Source organism: Urocampus carinirostris, chromosome 14 (genome assembly GCF_059441175.1).
Source record: "Urocampus carinirostris isolate Australia breed hairy pipefish chromosome 14, RoL_Ucar_1.0, whole genome shotgun sequence".
Taxonomy (NCBI): domain Eukaryota; kingdom Metazoa; phylum Chordata; class Actinopteri; order Syngnathiformes; family Syngnathidae; genus Urocampus; species Urocampus carinirostris.
In genome coordinates, this window is record NC_142362.1 from 30,411,705 (window position 1) to 30,431,712 (window position 20,008).

General features: G+C 39.2%; 1 protein-coding gene across 1 annotated transcript in view; it reads left to right on the top strand.

The window, feature by feature from the left end:
• tbl1x (transducin beta like 1 X-linked) overlaps positions 1-19,284 on the top strand; it is a 59,968-nt gene extending 40,684 nt beyond the window's left edge. Inside the window, exons 2-15 of the mRNA XM_088352781.1 lie at positions 866-971; positions 4,294-4,439; positions 5,373-5,592; positions 8,194-8,326; positions 9,769-9,910; positions 9,996-10,059; positions 10,153-10,250; positions 12,117-12,177; positions 12,259-12,380; positions 12,456-12,530; positions 12,627-12,754; positions 15,464-15,629; positions 15,715-15,816; positions 17,313-19,284. Of these exons, the coding sequence (XP_088208907.1) occupies positions 914-971; positions 4,294-4,439; positions 5,373-5,592; positions 8,194-8,326; positions 9,769-9,910; positions 9,996-10,059; positions 10,153-10,250; positions 12,117-12,177; positions 12,259-12,380; positions 12,456-12,530; positions 12,627-12,754; positions 15,464-15,629; positions 15,715-15,816; positions 17,313-17,339 (1,542 nt within the window). The 5' untranslated portion in view covers positions 866-913 and the 3' untranslated portion in view covers positions 17,340-19,284. The remainder of the gene's footprint in view (positions 1-865; positions 972-4,293; positions 4,440-5,372; positions 5,593-8,193; positions 8,327-9,768; positions 9,911-9,995; positions 10,060-10,152; positions 10,251-12,116; positions 12,178-12,258; positions 12,381-12,455; positions 12,531-12,626; positions 12,755-15,463; positions 15,630-15,714; positions 15,817-17,312) is intronic.
• Positions 19,285-20,008: the final 724 nt, after the last annotated feature.

Consider the following 20,008-nt stretch of genomic DNA (forward strand, 5'->3'; position numbering starts at 1 on the left):
AACATTTTTAATCAGGTGCTTCCTTTTAATAGCTCTGTTTGCCCCAATGGGGGGTGTTGGACCAAAAACACATTGTGTCTGGATGTATCAGGAATGTGAGTTTAATTACAGAACCTCTGCTGTGGCACATGAAGGTGAAGTCCCACAACCGAGATTATAGCAAGGTGAAGGAGTTAATAATTCCTTTTGAGGAACGTGTACACCCCCCTTGGCTGTGCGCGCTCTTTGGTAATTGGGACAACACTCTTGTCTGTATTTTGCTCCTTTGCGCTTGTTGCTATGTTACCAAAGGGGAATTGGAGTGGCTACGGGCAGTGTTAGTAATTCAAGTTGGACAATCATACATGTCTCATACCTGATGCAAGTTGATTCTGCCTTGTGAAACCTTTTTTCCTTTATTTGACTCTTAAAATTTTCCATTTGAATCAAAAAAGTGACCAATTGTTCCTGACACATTCTTGGCACTATTGAATTGTTTTTAACCCATTTTCTCATAAAGCAACTTATCTTACAATCTTGTAAATAAATGGGGGGAAACCCAGCAGAATCTCTGAGTCTTAATAGTTTTTTCTTTTTTAAATTTTGTGCAAGTCCTGTAAGTTTGGGGTATCACCATGATTCTTTGGTAAGCATTCTTTGGTTAGCCAAGTCACTAGGGCTGTCACATGAATTAGTTGTGGAAAAAAACAAGGATTTTTTTTCCAGCTATGGTTAGAAAATATGATCTGTGTCTGCTCATGGTCATCTGGCAGACGATTGACATTCTTGCCGCTTGTGTGGAAAAGATAAAGAGGTGCGTTGCTACAATGATGTGACTGCCGAAAGGTAATATTAATCCTGCTACTATTTTTGTGCTTCTCTATAGGAGTGAGCCCAGCCTTCCAACAGACCTCCACTGTTTCTTTGGGCTAAAATGAGTATTACCAGTGACGAAGTGAACTTCTTGGTCTACAGATACCTCCAAGAATCAGGTTGGTCTCGAACTGCTGGGCTTAATACATTTAAGTGTCTGTTTTAAATTAACTTGGAAAAACGGATAATTTGGCAGCAGAGTTGAGTAAAATAGTTTGCCAAACACATATTTCTTTCAATTGTGGTAAGTATAGACTTGCTGACAATAAATAATTGGGTGCACCACAGCAATGTTGTAGTGTATATTTATGACATGGCTACTGTTCCCTGTTGATTCCCATTACTCAAAAATAAACTACTTGGACACGTAATTAAAAGAAGTTTTTAATAGACAATCTAAGATAATACTTTCAATAAAATAGGCTGGTGCCTATGTTTAGGACTACTTTTGTGAAGTATTAATCCCAACTTCTGCCCGGGTATGCACATTACAATTTTTATACTTTTTAAAACTATAGAATCATGGGGAAAGAACTGCACAGGCCACAATTACACCACCACCTAATCTGAAACCTGCATGCAGGCAAGGAAAAACTCAAAAACCTCAGCACGAGGAAAACAAGAAACTCTTGAGAAAATTAGTCGCTTATAGCAAGGATGCCCCAGGAGAAAAGTGCAATAAAGACAGAGAATAATTAAGGTTTAGGATTTTTAATACAATGATTTCTCAATATCAAAAAAGGTCATGTTTGTCGTGTTTCACAAACAGCAATTTATGATCATTATAATTATGTAATTTTTGGTCGGCTTCTCAAAACATGTGGATGAGCTTAACAGTTATCAGTTAATACAAGTAACATCTAACTTACGACTTACGTGCTTATGCCTACTGACAGCAGATACAATATTTTTTTAGAAGATGTTCTTTTTTTTTTTTCAATTCAATGTTTGGCCCTGCAGCACATAGCGGCCTGGCAAAACCTGTATGTCAATTTGGGTAGCAAGCCGTAACAGCAATCTACTACTACTCTCAGTAACTAGATATTGTCTGGGCAGCAGATGTGGCCATTGTAATGGACTTCGACTTTCATCTAATCTGACTTGCGACTGTTTGGTCGGAACCGATCCCGGTCATAAGTTGGATGTTACTTTTACTGCCAGCCAACTTGGAAATCCCTTGCTGACGCCCATGTTTATTACCTAGTTATGTCCACGCTTTTAAGCCTCACATATTTACGATCAAAATCCTACAATATATAGTAATCCCAAGGTTATTGCCTTAAGTGGGACAACCGCTATGAAAAATGAAAACCCCTTCATAAAAGCCCCCACGGTCAAACTTACCTCGAGATGGCGTCCTTATCGCTTAAAAGTATACGATTGTAACAAAATAAAAACAATAGATCAACAAATAAAAACACAGAATGCAGAATTGTAGTTGAATAGATGCCCTTAATTGTCAATATACAAGTTTCAATGAAATTGGACAGCTTCTCCTTTAACGGTAAGAAAGGAATGTCGAGAGTGTCTGGCCAGCTGCACGGTAGCATCTCTGCAATGATTAAAATCCAACCGTCCCAAATGTTGCGGTTTCCCACGAGTTGTAGCTCGCTCCAGATAATTCGTTCCATGGGTAATGGATCTGCCATTGGTGAGATACAGGACCGGCTGAGGTGGCTTGTGAGAGTTGTTATGTAGCCTAGCCGCACTAGGCCGGATGTCAGCCCTGATGATGCTTTCTCTCTTGACGTGGCCTCAGTCTTATGTAGCCTAACCGCAGTAAGCCGGACCTTCAGCCCCAATATTGTTTCCTCTCCCGATGTCGCCTCAGTCCCTTCCCGGACCTTATAACAATACACGGAGCACCTGCTGATGATCTCCATTTTTTTTAACCCTTTTGACTTTCCTCAGAGTCCGATTCCATCAATGAATATATTGTCAATGTAACAAGCTGCTTAAAGCTAACTGTCTCTGTGCTTCACATTTTGTTTGGGTGGCCACATTGACTTGTTAGCCCGCCCTGCTGTTTGACTGACAGCATACACCATTCTGTCATAGTCGCGTACACGGATAGTCACGCCCACCCAATATACACACACACACACACACACACACTGCCACCTGATAGCATTGCTGTGTGCTGTCAAACACAATGGGCGATGTGCTGATATCAATGACAATGAGAGTTCCTCTATGCCAACCTAAAGTACAAAAAAACCTATCTACACCTCACTTTAATACATTTTTCATAATGTAAAATCCGTTTCAATTCAAATAATCCGTTGATCCTTTCAACACTCTATTCCAAAAGATATTGTACAGAATCTTTGCAGGCCCAAAGATGTGCTATATCATCTCATGTATTATACTATTGAGTGCAGCCCTACACACAGACTACACAAAAACTTTTTCTGGGTGAGATTGTGTATTGCAATTAGTGACTATGCATCTCACTGAATTTACCTTATAGCTTAATGCTATGGTCCGGTTTTTGACTTAAGAATGAATTTGAACGAAAATTTATATTTTAACATTAGACATTGCCTGCTCACGAAACCGCAGCAGAGCCAACGATATAAAGATCTCGTCTCACTCTCCTACCACCACTTTGACCTGCTCGTGTCCTCTTTAAATAAGAACTAACAGACTCATATACAGTTTCCTTCTCAGTGGCATCATCATCCTAAACAAGCGTGCAAAACTATGAAAAATAATATTTTACCTTTATATTGAGAATATTTGAAATGTATTTTCATATTTTATTTCTGTTGCTGCTAATGTCATTGCTCAATTTTTTAGGGATTATTTTATTGTGCTTGTCCAATTTAATCCAGCCTACAAGCAATATCTTGTGAATATTGCCGATACTGATATTTTTTCTTTTTGTTTCAAACTATTTTAAATTACGCGATTATTGGGTACTGCGAGGTCTAATTTCGTTCTAAACAATGTTCACTATGTTGTTAACAATAACAGTAAAAACAAATCTAAATCTAGTGATCGGATGAGTGCTAGAACTGCTGTATAAAGTGTGTTTTGATAAACTTTAGGGGAAAAAACTCTTCCATAATGAAATCGCTAAACAAACTATTGTCGGATGAGTAACTGTAACATCACAGAGGAAGTTTAACATATTATCAGTTAAATTTAGTTGACTCTGTAACTTTGAAAATACTTTGAGCAGGGCGTGACTGCAGATCACTTTTGCGCCTCTCCAAACAAGGTTTATCTCCAATGTGACTTAAATTGTGAGTCACTTTTTTGAACGTTAATTTATGATTCTCATCTGTAAGCTTTGGTGTAGCCATAAACAAATGCGGGGTCAAAACACTTTTGTCTCACTGGTCAAAATAAATTGTGATTCACATTCCTCTGGATCATTTGTGTTATGTAACTAGGTCCGAGGATGGGTATGGGTCTGATGTGTAATTGTGCTTTCAGGTTTCTCCCACTCAGCATTCACCTTTGGCATCGAGAGCCACATAAGCCAATCCAATATCAATGGAACACTAGTGCCCCCTGCAGCCCTGATCTCCATTCTGCAGAAAGGGCTCCAGTATGTGGAGGCGGAGATTAGCATCAATGAGGTGAGATGATATTTTCTGTATCTTACATCTCAATACATTCCAGTTTTTCCCATATGATTTTGTGAGACCCTGCTGGATGAACAGTCTACGAGGGCCCGGAGGAGTAGGAAAATGTTGTATATTTTTATTTAAAACGCATGCATCTTACAGCAAAATTATGAAGCTAGATATGTGATGAATCTGTGCCTTTTGTAAACTATCAAATCACAAATACACTAGTTGTTAAAGGCAATGATACAGCTAAAATTTCAGCCCCACAAAGCATAGTAAACGAGACAGGAGTTTAATTAAATCAAAATGTGCTCATCATTTAATTAAACAAAAAATAACTAGTGTTGTTACGATGCTTATCTTGTACTATTTATAGTGAACAGACTAAATCACTGATTCGAGTTCTAAATTGTGTAAAATCCAATGTTAAATTTTTCAGATTGTGATCATATTTGACAAGTTACCAGGTAAAGCTTCAAGCTATTGTCTCATCGGTTTCCCCTAGGTTTGCCCACGCTACACTTATCTTCAGGCATTTTACTGCAAAAAAACATTCTGGCGAAAATCTAAGCCTTCTATTTATGCGTGTTTTAACTAAGATTACTTAATGTTAGTGGCACCTGTAGTGATTACTTCAGTTTAGGACAAAACCTCAGTGTATTACTTTTCAAAACAGACTAAAACCATACATATTCTCCAAAGAGTTCAAGAACAAAATTCAACTGGCTATGGTTACTTCTTAGATTGGCATCTTAGGTCTATTTTACAGTTATGTTAAGGGATTAACTCTGCTTTCATATTAACTTTAAAAACTCTAATCGTTTTTAAGAATTCATATTCATAAGACTCTGTTTATAAGACTCGGCCAGAATCTCCTGATGTATGGAAAACACTGAACTTTTTCCATGAGACTGAATTCTCAACCAAATGTTTTACCGACAGGACGGAACGGTTTTTGACGGCCGGCCAATCGAGTCGCTGTCGCTCATTGACGCCGTAATGCCCGATGTGGTGCAGACGCGGCAGCAGGCCTTCCGCGACAAGCTGGCCCAACAGCAGGCCGCTTGCACCATGGCGGCCTCCACCTCTGGCAACCAGTCCAACACGCCAAAGAATGGTGATGCCACAGTCAACGGAGAGGAGAACGGCACACATAACATGAGTATGTTAGATCCAGTCTTGAACAATCTGTGTTCTTGCTTAATATATGATGGCCGTGTCTGTGGTTTGAATGAGCAAAAAAATAAGGATTATTTTAAATATGATTGATAAATACAGTACTCCTTTTTTTTGCGTATAACTGTTGTCGTGCCTATTCCCTTGCTATGTGCCATCTTGCTAATATAGCAGAATTGGTATCTTATCAGGTGCAACCATGGTGTATTGGGGCAATATGATAGATATATAGATAGATAGATACATTATTCATTCCCGTAGGGAAATTCACATTTCCAGCAGTCTCCTTTGTTGTTTATTAACAGATTAACAGGATGCCCTCGGGGTATTTTGTTGTAGTTTAGCCACAGCGGAGTGGATGACGTCACACACGCTAGTCCAAAAGTTCAACGTCCCTGCAGCAGATGGAAATTTTTGTGCCCGGGGATACACCACCTCGTGTTAGCAAGTCCACCTCCTCTCCGCTTCCCGCAGGCTTTCATGTCTCTGTCTAACAGCGCTGAAGCCGAATACCTCCGGGTAGCTACACGTTAGCGTCTGGGATGCTAGACGTGAGCCACGTTTCCGTAAAACAAAGCAAACTGCACTCCCTATGCGCTTTGATGTTTTTCACCAGCACAGCCAGTTCGTCGGTCTTATTTGGTAGAGAGTTCACATTTACCATGATTACGGACGGTACCGAAGACTAATAACGCCATTAGCCGCTTAGCTAGCTCCGGCTCTGCATCCACGGTTGGGCCACCTCATTACGCCGGCACGAGAATTCTTCAGGGCAAGGCGTTGATTCCTCTAATAAACGCATTTTTGTGCGTTAAAACCCATAACGATAGGATAGAAAGTAATCCAAAGTGTAGCTGTCAAACGGGACGAAGAACACAGAAGATAGAAGTAGGCATTAAAACAATAAATCGCAAAAAGTGTGAATTAACACGGAGCTGCTGGAAAGGCTCAATTCACACAAATCTCCGATACAGTATGTCGCTGATGTCATGTGATATTTTGTTTTTTTAGACAATGGGATTGTTTAAACTCTAAATTGTACAAGCGAAATAAAATAAAATGTATACCTTATTCATTCGTGTAAAACGCGCTACAACTAACCATTACTTACTATAAAAGTAGATAGATAGATAGATAGATAGATAGATAGATGGATACTTTATTCATCTATCTATCTATCTATCTACTTTTGTAGTCAATGATTCAGGCGTTTCTTTTTTCTATTGATCAATGAATTGGATTGTTTAAAAAGATATTTAAATTTCCTCCTTTATTCCAACATTTAATATTTAAGCGCATAGAAGAATAGTGGACAAAACCGAATATTCTATAATATAATACAATAGAGAATTCCAAGGGCTATACACCTGCAAATATAAAAGATACTTTTGAATTAGGTGCAAAGAAGAGAGGCAACATCGAAGTAGAATGCCAGTACTTCGTCGGATGTCATTTTATTGTACATTGAAACTTTTTATACAGCACTTTTTGGTGTCTAAAAAGTTCTATTAAAATATTAAAATAAATTTGGATCAAGATGATTTCGCGCATCAAAATGCGTTCTTGAAATGCCCTCTGTTGGATCAATTGCTACTGCAAGTCACAACAACTCGAACGTTTTTACTAATTTACTTGAATTTATGTTATTTATTCGTCGTTGCAGACCTATAATGCGCACCCCTACTTTTTCATTAAAAATTGGTATAAAATTTTGTTTCGCTTTTTCTCAGCTTAAACTTTGTAGTTGGGATGCAATGGGAATTGAACCAGGGTCGCGGCTGTGAGCATGCCAAATCCCAACACTATATTGATAAACATGACACACGAAAAGGCACAAAAAATTCTCATCATCACACCATTTTTATTCACAGTACTAGAGGCAAATTGCGTTGTGAGTAAAAACAGTGTGATGACATAAAGTCAAATGCCTTTTCGTCTTCTGTATCACAGTGGTAAGGATCCGGTGTTCTAACCGCCGTGACCCAGGTTTGATTCCCATTGCATCCAATGTTTCGCGACTGTGGTCAGTGACTGATTTTTCGACTAATTAATCATTGCAACTTTGAGTGTGCATTTTACACGAGTAAATATGGCAGGTTTTTTCACATAATGCCAACAATGTTCCGAAATAAAAGGAGATGAAGATTACCGTTTTTATCTACTCATTTCATATGGATGCTGCGCTTTCTTCTGGCTTACCATCCCCTGAACTTCAGAAAAACAAGTGTCGCAAATAAGATTGTCACAGAATGTGCTATAGTTGGCTCTTTGTAGCTCAATGTGTTGGTGAAACCTGAGAGGTGTGGATCTGGTGGATTGCGAGAGAGAGGGAGGGTATTTGTGTCGACATGGTCTCGGGGGATTTAATTTCAAGGTGTCACCAACCGAGGAAGTTAAGACGTGATGTGAGCGAGGCTTTACTGTGTTTGTATAAAACTCTGGTTGTTTTTTTTTTTTTTTTTTTAGAATTCATCTTTTGCGTTGACATGCAGTGAATATTCTTTACTGAATTACTTTTATTTTTGGTTGAAGCACACATGCATCCCATTTGAACGTTGCATGTGTTGACATTTGCTTGTTATCTCAGATAACCATTGTGAATCGATGGAGATGGATGTGGACGTGGAGATACCTGCCAGCAAAGCCACAGTGCTGCGAGGTCACGAGTCGGAAGTTTTCATCTGTGCATGGAACCCTGTCAGTGATCTGCTGGCTTCAGGGTAAGCTGGAAGGCCCATGTTTAACAATGAGTGACCTGAATTGGCGTGGGAGAAAGTTCTTAGGGGGCTATGCAGAGTAACACCTTCCTGTATGCAGGCCTTGGTGTCGTTCCACTAACATGTTTTCACTGCTCATACTGTTTACACAAATGTTGTGTAACTTGCTGTCTCTGGGCTGCAATAAAATTTGATGCGGCGAGCCATGCATTCCTAAAAATAATACAAGCTCAGAGTAAATGTTTCAAAACAACCTCAAGCGTTTGACAAACACTACAGTATATAAAGCAGGTCCTGTGATTAGAATGCAGTTTTTATTGTATAGCTGGGCAATAAATGTACCGGTATTTAATCCGATTATTTCACCTTTTTAAAAAATGAGGTTTTGAAAATTAACTTGTTCATCATATCTAAGGAAGGGATTTAGTTGACTGAATATCAGAGCTATCCAATGCTCCAAATCCTCCATTGTTTACTATGACATTCTGTAGCAAAACTGATATGGATGAGTGTAACAGTTTGATTAAGAAATCAAAGATATTGAACAATGGGACTTGTTTTCTGCAATTTCCTGGTGTACACTTGTTAAAGAATCCCAGTTTATAAAATATATATGAAGGCTGATTTGATACAAGAGTGCCAATTAGAGGAATCAATCAATATCCTAGGTGCTTTATAAGATATCAGTTAAATCAGTAAATTATAATTAAAATTTCTTCTTGATTGTTGCATATATTATCTTCATACCAAATTTGTACAACAAAGTTATTAATGGCCACTACCTTTGATTTGCATTTTTGTAAATTATAATATCGTCTAACCCCGCGACCCTTGTTGAGGATAAGCGCCACAGAAAATGGATGCATGAGTCGATATTATTGTCTAAGAACCACTTACAACCAAAAAATACCACTGTTAAATGCTATTAGGATTTCTTTCTTCTTCTTTCTTCTTTTTCCAAAATCTGAACATCCGCTATATCCATTCTTAAATAATATTGAAATATTTGGCAGTTCAACAAATCTGATCCTGATTATTTAAAGTTTTTACACACGTGGCAGAATGCTGGGTTTACAAGGTGCATTTACAAAAGATACAGTACCAACAAACGGTTTGAGATTTAAATCAATGAATACGTGTTATTTTGTTTTATTGCACAAGCAAATGAATGTAAGTTTAGGTTAAAACTGATTTAACTTTCTTGCACAGGGTTCAACCATTTGATTTTTTTTTTTTTTTGCTTAAAAAAATTGCAATTGCCTAGAATGACTGTCAAACATCAACATTTAAACTTTTATGCATATCTCCCAGCCCTAGTTTAACTCAATTGTATACTAACTAGTAAACTGAGAAATCAAGGACCTTGTGTACTAATGAACATTTGTTTGATGGTTGCATTTTATTTAGTTCCTACATTTTTGTTGACATCCATCAATTCCCTTCAGTTCTGGGGATTCTACCGCCAGAATCTGGAACCTCAACGAGAACAACAACTCCAACTCTACCCAGCTGGTGTTGCGCCATTGTATCCGAGAAGGTGGGCAGGACGTCCCCAGCAACAAAGACGTCACGTCACTAGATTGGAATGTAGGTTCCATTTTATCCACATATGTCGATCCTCTGGTTTTCTAAGAAGACATTTTCTTAACCACTTTATCTTTCCACCCGGCAGAGTGACGGAACGCTCCTGGCGACAGGCTCGTATGACGGTTTTGCAAGGATATGGACGAAAGACGGTATGTTCTCTTGTTAACTGTGGTCTTAATTTGTGGGTGTTGATATTGGTAGTGATGTCTCTGAAATAACAAAACCTTGCTCTCGGCCGTTAGGAAACTTGGCAAGCACCCTGGGACAGCACAAGGGCCCCATATTTGCACTCAAGTGGAACAAGAAAGGGAACTCCATTCTCAGTGCTGGCGTAGATAAGGTAGTGAATGATGTGACTTGGCTTTTACTGTTTGTAGAAAATAGACATATTTGTTTGACCTTTCTTACGGAACAAACCTGGGTGCAAACACTTAAAATACTTGTTCCAACCAAGTACTGATACTTGATAATGCTGTCAGTACATCTTGTAGCTGAGCACATTTTGTTGCAATGAAACATATCTTGGCACTAACAATACACTCTTATTCATGGCATTCACTGCAACGATATTTTAAATTTTTAACACAGCCTGCATGAGATTATTGCAGACCTTTAAAAGCACGTTTTTATTGGCATCTGATACTTACAAATAAAAAAGGATGACTCGTGTTATATCAAACATGTTCGGATTTTATTATAAAGGATAGTCTTGGATTTTGAAAAAAATAATTTAAATTATTACAGAAACTCCTTTGTGGCAACTATTCTCACTTTCAACAAAACAATTGAATAGTTTAAAAGTGATAAGGTTTATGTACTGCAGCAACTTAGGATTTTTTTTTCTATATGTATTTTTTTTGACCCGGCCGCAACTGCATTCAAAATATTGTTTAAATGTAATCTAAAAGTCTTAGATGTACCTGGGGTCAGGAACTTGCGGTTCTAGAACCACACGAGTTGTTTTCAAAAAAGTATGGCGGTGAATATATGTGTATTTTTTGTAATTGTATGGTTTTCTTTTAGATAAATAAGACACAAACATTCTCAACGTTTTACAAGTACGAAACTCCCTTTCAATTTAAATTAATTTATTCAATGTTTCACTTTTTCCTGGCCCTATACCTTTTTGTGTTTTTGTTTTCTTGGTCCATTATGGCCTTTTCAACATTTTGGATTGCGGATCCCTGATGTAAAATGACTCAGGCTTGTAGAACTCTGTGATTGTGCCTGACCACTACAGGCACTCGTTAAAAGAACAACGACTGCTAAAAAGAAATAAGAGAAGAAGGAGAATATAAAATGATAAACAATTACAGTAATCCCTCGGTTATCGCAATTAATGGGGACCAGAACCCTTAGCAAAAAGTGAAAATCCGCTAAGTAGCATCGCACCTCATAAAAGCCCCCGACAGTCAAACTTACCTTGAGATGACATCCTTACCTAGTATACGACTGTAACAAAGTAACAACTATAGGCCTACAAATAAAAACACAGAACACAGAGTTGCAGTTGAATGAACTGTTTTTATTGTAATCATAGAAAAGTACAAAGAAATCGGAAAGCTTCTCCTTTCAGTGTAAGAAAACGATTTAGAGAGAGTTTTTAGCCTAGTTGTAGCAGTAAGCCGGATCTGCAGCCTTGCTATTAGCTTCTTACCTGATGCCGCCTCATTTGCTTTCAGAACCGGATAATAATTCAGGGAGCACCAGCTGGTGATCATCATTTCTTTGCGGTTCCAGTTAAATTGATGAATTTATATTAATTGATGAATTTCTTTTTAACGTAACGAGCCGTTAAAGCTACTGCTTCACAGTTTGTTTTTTGAGAGTGGGTGGTGTTGGACCCGTTGACTTGCTCTGGTTTTTGACCCACGGCATACACCATCTAAGACTTTCAGACCCTCCTCTAACATGCGTGATAGCATTCGCTGTGTGCTGTCTGTAGAACGTAATGCAGTATATGTTGATATCAATGACAATGAAGACAATTCAATTCCAAATATGTGAAGCAGTGAGCAAGTGTAAAGTAGCGAGGGGTCTTTGTTCCCAAATAGGGTATCTAACTGGACTAAACGAAGTCTTTCTACACACCCCCGCAATCCCCCACCCCCTTCACACAATTTTAAAAACTTTGCACGTGAAATATCAAGCATATGTACACACCATCTTTCGCATTGTTTTGATCGGCTAAACCTGATTTTCCCAGACGACAATCATTTGGGATGCACATACAGGAGAAGCCAAACAGCAGTTCCCTTTCCACTCAGGTAGCGTATGTTTAATCACGAATACAAGACAACGCGAAAGGATGTTTTAATGTGCATGTCTTGTTTTCCGACACATTGCAGCTCCGGCCTTAGATGTGGACTGGCAGAACAACACCACCTTCGCCTCGTGCAGCACCGACATGTGCATCCACGTTTGTCGGCTCGGCAGCGACCGGCCGCTCAAGACCTTCCAGGGTCACACTGTAAGACCATATAACTCCTAGTTTTAAAATCCTAGCGGGAGCCTGGATAATAAACGATTTTTTTCTTCCCTGTAGAATGAAGTTAATGCCATTAAGTGGGATCCATCGGGAATGCTACTTGCCTCCTGTTCAGATGACATGACCTTAAAGGTTAGTGTAGCGTCTGCAAGAAGAGGCGCACACCAGAAGGTGGGCGAGGAGGTGGACACTTCATGCTCAAATCTCCGCCCTTTGCCACCGTTCCAGATCTGGAGTATGAAACAGGAAACCTGCGTCCACGACCTCCAGGCTCATAGCAAAGAGATCTACACCATCAAGTGGAGTCCAACCGGGCCTGGCACGAGCAATCCCAACTCCAACATCATGCTTGCCAGGTGGGAAAACGCTCAAATGCAAATTGTAACTAAAAGCAATCTATAGAAGAGCTTTTAGTCTAAAAAGGTACAGTTGCTTCTTAAAATGTCAAATTGGGTCACAAGTTAAATAATTACACATCACAATACAGCGACATCAAGTCGTCAGACAGTAAACACTGTCCCTTTTAATGTAAGTGGATCCATTGATTACAGATCAATTGGTTTGATTTCGCATTAATTTGAAATGTTTCATTTTTGAATCTCATTTTGTGTAGAAAATTGTATGAATGATATTTTAGGATAGTGGGAGGATTTTTATCAAAGTTGTTCTTGTGGAAAACCCAGTTTGGCCCAGCTCCGGCAGCCCAAATAAAATGAGTTTGAGGCCCCTGGTCTTATGAGTAGCAGTGTTCTCGTTTGCCCGCGTCCCCGCGTCCTAGATGCATCATTTTTGCTGGGGACGCATAGTCTCAAATCAACGTGAGTCCCCAGGACACAACCTTTTTGCCACAAAATTGCCATTACCCGATTACTTTTTTTTTTAACAAAGATTTACTGCACTCCAAACTTTTCTTCAGGCAGATCCGCCATTGTTGTTTTGGTCTCACGGTTCAAGTTTTTGTCTGCACGCCGACATCGGCCAACAAGATCTCGTTGTGTAGTGAAAGGAAGTCCGTCTTTTTTTAGAGAACCGTCTTTTTTGGCTCAACTCATTAAAAAGAGCTGGCTCTCAAACGGCTCACTTGCTTTTATGATTGATATTACGAATTATGTTGTATAAAGAAGTTAAGAAAAAAAGGAAGTATAAAAGGAGAAAATTAAAAAAAAGACATGGTTGTGGTTATCCCTTTAATCGGTCTATTACCAACAATAATTTGATGCAGAAAATGAATTAATAATTTGATGATTAAAACTGAATGAATATATAGATTTACATTATTTATTTGTCGCCGATTTACGATTTCAACCTCGATAACACTAAATTTTGGGGACCCATAGATCTCTGTTGGGACCCATAGATTTTTGAGCATGCGAGTCCCCGGGACCCATTACTTTTCAAAGGTAAAATGAACACTGGGGTAGTACATAGTTTAAAACTGTGATTCTCGGATACTATATAGCAGGGGTGTCAAACTCATTTTAACTCGGGGGCCACACGATAGAAAAAACATTCTGTCGGGGGCCGGACTAGTAGATTAAAGAAAAAGAAAAAGAGAGATAAAGAAATAAAATAAAGAGGGAGGGAAAAGGAGAGAGGGCGGGACAAAGAAAAAAAAAGAGAGAGAGGGAGAGAGCGTGAGAAACAAAAGAGGAAAAGAGAGACACAGAGAGTGGGAGAAAAGGGGTGGAAAAGAGGGAGAGAGAGAGAGAGAGAGAGAGAGAGAGAGAAATATAAGTACAGTGTGTTTGTTCGAGGCACCTTTCTTTGGCAACATCAAGTTGCCATATTTTAACCTGCAGCTTGTTTTTCTCTTGCGCTCCTCTGAGTGTTATCTCGCGGGCCGGAGTCAATCCCTTAGCGGGCCTAATGTGGCCCGCGGGCCGCCTGTTTGACACCTGTGCTATATAGTAATAAGTCGGACGTTGGAGAGAGATGTTGGAGATAGGGTTTTCTTCTTCCTAGGTGTGGCACGATGGATAACAATTTAGAAGCACAGGCTTTTTAAAAGGCTGTGTTAAAAATTATGTGAAAATTAAGTTTAAAATGCAGAGTTCGTATGGGTACTTGAAATCTATGAAAATTCTTGAATTTTAATGTTGCGTTTTCAAGGATACAAAATTACTTGATTTTTAGGGTGAAGTTCTTGTAAATGCTTGAAATTCAAATGTTTCAATAAGTCTGCTTAAGAATGACGCCAACACTGCTCTCTATTGGTTTTGTTTTCCCATTGCATTTCTTTTCGCTCGTGATTAACTGCAGCCGGCATTAGTTTGTGCGGCATTGTCTTATGAAGCGTCATCGCCCTCTACGGGTCACGTCCAAGAGGTGCTTGCTACACCTAAACCTGGCACTATGAAGTGTGTATTGGTGCAAGGATTGCGTATCAATTATGAATATTTATTAGCCATGCAAAAAATTAAGGTAGCGTTTCCCAGTGGTAAATTGTGATGGGAATAACTTTCTGCAACTGAAAATGTAAGCTACCTATTACCTTAATTTGTACCCAACACCTAGAGTACATGGGGAGACATTCGTCTCAAAAACAAGTATATTCATGATTTAATCAAGATCTAAAAAGACATTTTGCCTTGTTTAAAGCATACGCAAGATTTGAAATCACACATGTAAATCGCAGATATATTTGTGGCTTTGCAAAAAACACTGGATTTTTCCCTTAATGGTACTGGAGAAATTGGTAAATTGACTTTGAAAAGTTCTTAATAAGTTCTTCAATCTTTGGCAACATCAAGTTGGCAAAAGTTGTACGAATCCTGAAAATGGTTGTGGCCATTAGTGTTATCCAAAACATGGTTGAAAAATCCTCATCACTTTTCACTTTAACCCCAAGTGACCCGCGGTGGAGCGAGCATGCGCTTAACTTCCCACAAGAAAGCAATGTACTGACAAGCTTATAATTCAAGCAGGAAATAAAAGTGTCATTGTCAGCAGCACTCTGATGCGGCAAACGAGCAGCCATGTTAAATGCACCATGAAGTTTATCTGTGTCACATTTCCTCAGCCCGGAATGAGGAATTAAAAGCGGTGTTTTTATTTCTGGCCCGCAGCGCATCGTTTGACTCGACTGTGCGGCTTTGGGACGTGGAGCGAGGGGTTTGTATCCACACGCTGACCAAGCATCAGGAACCCGTGTACAGTGTGGCCTTCAGCCCGGACGGCAAGCACCTGGCCAGCGGTTCTTTTGACAAGTGTGTGCACATTTGGAACACCACGGTGAGTCCCGGCCTCAGTCGCTTTTCCTCATTCTGATCAGAAAGAAACCTCTCATTACGGTGTTGCGTTCTTCATATTCATTTAGACTGGGGCCTTGGTGCACAGCTACAGAGGTACAGGTGGGATCTTTGAAGTCTGCTGGAATAGCACCGGGGATAAAGTTGGTGCCAGTGCATCAGATGGCTCAGTAAGTGCTCCTATGGTTGATTGATGGCAACTAATGTACTAAAATGGCAAAATATCATTAGGTCTGTATAGAATATTTGACCATAAGTAACAATGAGTTGCTGCCTCAGGTCATGGCAGAGAGTTGCAACTAATTTATTTACAGTATCTCTCCAAAACCAGGCTTGTTGACCATTACAAGTTTTTGTTTTTTTTTAAATTGGAGATTTTAAACCATTGGATATTTCGGGGCATACTTCATAACAATGACTGTGTGTCTTTGGCGCCATCTGGTGGCTCATGCTGAGCATATCTGTCAGTGAGTTGAGGAGTTTTACTTGAACACTACTTCGCACCATCTTGTGATCTCAAAGTTGAGTTGAAGAAATAATCTATTTCTAATAAATGTAATAATGGGAAAGTATGTTTTTTAAACCAATCCACAATGATTTTTCTTGAATTTTGTTTCTACAGAATTTGGCAAAAGTAGATTGGCTGCACTGAAATCTATTGCTGATTAAATATCCTCGTTACATAATTGACTGTACTAGCTCGGTTGGCTTGGGGATAGGGCGCCCGCTCCGAGACTGGGAGGTTTCTGGTTCAAGCCTCGGCCGAGTCATACCTAAGACTTACCAAATTGGTACTCATTGCCTCCCTGCTTGGCGCTCGGGATATATATATATATATATATATATATATATATATATATATATATAATATATATATACAGACACACATACATAATTGACTGCAAAGAATCTTCACAAAACACTCGAGTGCCAGCTATTTAAGAGATTTTTGACTAATTAACCAATAAATGTTTGCCATCATATGAGCTAAACAGTCAATACTACTGGATAATAAAGCTGAATTAAAATATATTGTAAAAGATCAGGATAGAACTCAGGATTGTTTCAAAAAAGTAAGCTTTTAGGGAAACAATTTCTTTTACCCTTTTCTCTTCAGTTTTGCTTTGCCAGTTTTGCTTTTTAACCAGTATTGGTGTCATTTATTGATAGTGAGGTACTTTGTTTGAGATATCCCTAAATAAGCTTAAAGATAAATATATTCTCCATTAACTATGTGTTAACCATGCCCAACTGAGTTCATAGAGCCTTGGCACTTAATTTTGCACTGTGCCTATTTGCTCTTATCTTACTTTTAGTAAAGCTGTTTGGGGCAGACCACATACGGTAGCAGAATTGGGGATGGGGTGATAACATAAGCCAGGAGTTGGCAGTAGAGGGTAACTAAGTTCCAAATTCCGTACAACTCCTTTTGGTAAAATAACATCGGGATGGTTTCTTCAATATTCTCTGGTTGAATGATGAAAGTCAAAAACTATATCTACTGTAAGTGCTTTGCTGGAGGCACCTCGCTTCAGCAACATCCAGGGAACATATTTAAAACTTCAAGTCGTTGTTCGGCTTATTTTTCTTGTTTGCTTCTTACAGCATCATCTCACAGGCTTGAGTTTGAGACATGTCTTTAAAAGGTCTTTGATCTTTCTTACAGGTATGTGTCCTTGACCTGCGGAAATAGTGGGGCTGACTGGCGAATGGATGGAAAGTGCAGGAGACTGCCTTCTTTATACATCAGCGAATGCTCTTGTTACTCCTGGTGGGGAAGGGGCCGTGGCACGTCCACAAACAAAACACTCAAGAGCAAGCACTAGAAAGGAAAACGGATAAGAAAGGGGCCAACAGCCACCTGAGGAAGGGCGAATGGGCGCAACATCAAAGCGTCAAACTTGCCTCTTAATGACGATGAGCCTGAGAGTAGGCCGGGGAAAACCAAATCGCCGACCCTTTGTGTTCTACAAGGTTATTTCGACAGGAGGCGCCGCCATTCGCCCCAACTCAGTCGCCCGCCAGGCAGGGAGGTCGACTTAAATGAGAGGCACGACAAAAGAAGGCTTGTAGAACGTATCCCGGCAACTCAGAGGCCACCGGAAGAGGATCGGTAACTACTATCGCTTCCGACGAGGGACGTTTCGTCAAAGACCCCCCTGTAGATGGACTTGAAAGGGTGGAGCGTGATGATCATGGACACCATTACACCCCTCCAAAAATTAGGAAAAAAAAACTCCCAGACCGGCTCAATAATTGGAATCATGGACAAAAAAAAACACAAAAACTGAACGTGTGATAAAGTGTGCTTTACAAAGAGAATCGTTGCCCTTTTTTGGATGTACATGTAAAGAATGTAAAGATATGTAAATTAGATTAATACACAGACTTATATACTGTGTATATATGTTTATATACAGTCCACCTTATTGGGGCTCACGAGTGTCGAGAGCTCCCTTCGCTGACGGGCTGCGATCAGTCCGCTTTTTAATTCAAAACGACTTTTTTCCAGCAACATTTGCAAAATCATCTTCGGGTTGCTCGGTGGCGTCTTGATATTGTGCGTCGAACGGGTTCCACAAAGCCACACCCATCAAATCAGAACGCACGGCTACACTTACCTCATTATTTTTTTGTACCATTTTCTTTCCATCACCTCGCTTAAACCAGGCATGTCAAACACCGGTGAGCCGAATATATTATAAAAATGCAAATATTAAGCTTTGTTTTTCAGTACCATGCTCACAATGGAAAAAATGTTCTCCATGTTTGGCATTTAATGTGTCATCAATTTGTTTAACAGTTGAATGAATGTTGCTTTACATCTGAACCAACTCACCACGAACATAAACTGAAGTGGGAGCTATAATGCTTACCTCAAATGTCATACTGCTTTAAAATAAATAAAAAGTTTTAGCAGTGAAAGGGCAATAACATCAAATCAAACTTCTAGGCTGGGCCTAACTCAAGCTGAGGAAATACTGTACAATATTGTCTTTAACATGAAATCAAACTGGCCGTCAGCTCTTTGACAACTTTACTGCCCTCTTGCGGCGGGAAGGAGCATTTAGTTTTTATTAATAAAGTAAACATTGTGATACAACATAGCCATAGTTTTTTACCTAGTGTATTCAGAAATTAACAGCGGCCTGGATTAAATTATCCATGTTTGACATGCCTGGCTTGACCGAACACATCAGAATTGTGTTATTTTTGTTTTTTTGTAATATTCAGGTTTAAACAAGAAAGAAGCACCCTTTTTCCGGTTCCTTTTCCGTCATCTTGCACCCAAACACTTCAAAGTGCACTTTTTTTCATTCTGACAATGGTTTCTGCAGAAATGCAGGTTTTTCTTCTTTCTTTTCTTATCCTCTGCACCTTTTTTTCAGTTAGGTGTTACAACAGGATGTCAACGGGTGGTCCATCGTTTTTCTGACTTTTTCAGAGCCATTATTGTCTGTGTCAGACTGAGAAATTGGGCTGTGGGTTGGGTGGCCAAGGTGGACGAAAGGCTTTGACAGCTATTATTCTAACTCTTGTCTTTGGCGTACCCTGATCCAGGGTGCGGTCACCTGTTTCAAGTTAAAACATTCAAGTCGTTCAGTGTCTCAAATAAATCACTCTATTTTGATATCAGACCACTTGCACTTTCAATGGTGTTGTTTCTCTTCATTCGTCTCGTTTAAAATATTCTTTTTTAAACACGGGGACTTCACATTTAATTATGTATTTTTTTCTTTTTACCATGGACAGGGTTAGTACGGGTCCTTGAAATCCTTCAAAGTGCCTAAATTTGAATGTTGTCTCCTCAAGGATTAAACATGGCTTACAATTTGGGTAAGGTGCTTGTGATTACTTGAAATGGTGGCCATGCTTTTCAACAAGTCAGCTTAAAAATGACGCTGACATTGCTCTCTGGTGGTTTTGCTCTGCTGTTGCATTTCTTCTTCCCTTGTGATAAACTGCAGCTGACATCAGTTTGTAAATCATTGTCTTATTAAGCTTCATCGCCCCCTATGAGCACTATGAAATGTGTATTAAGTATCAATTATGGACATTTATGAAGGGCCAAGCAAAAAATTAGGGTATTGTTTCTGAGTGATAAATTTTAATTGGAAGAACTTACTGCAACTGAAATTATAAACTACATTTTACCTTTAAGGGGAGAGATTTATCTAAAAGAAATTCATCTTTGCGATTTAGTGGACATCTTAAAATCTTGTCTTGATAAATGCATATCTTAAGATTCTATATGTAAATCTCAGATATATTTGTGGCTCTGCAAGATTCATGATTCACACTGGATTTCTTCATTTAATGGTACTGGATAAATGGTAAATCTGGCTTTAAAGGTCCTTAAAA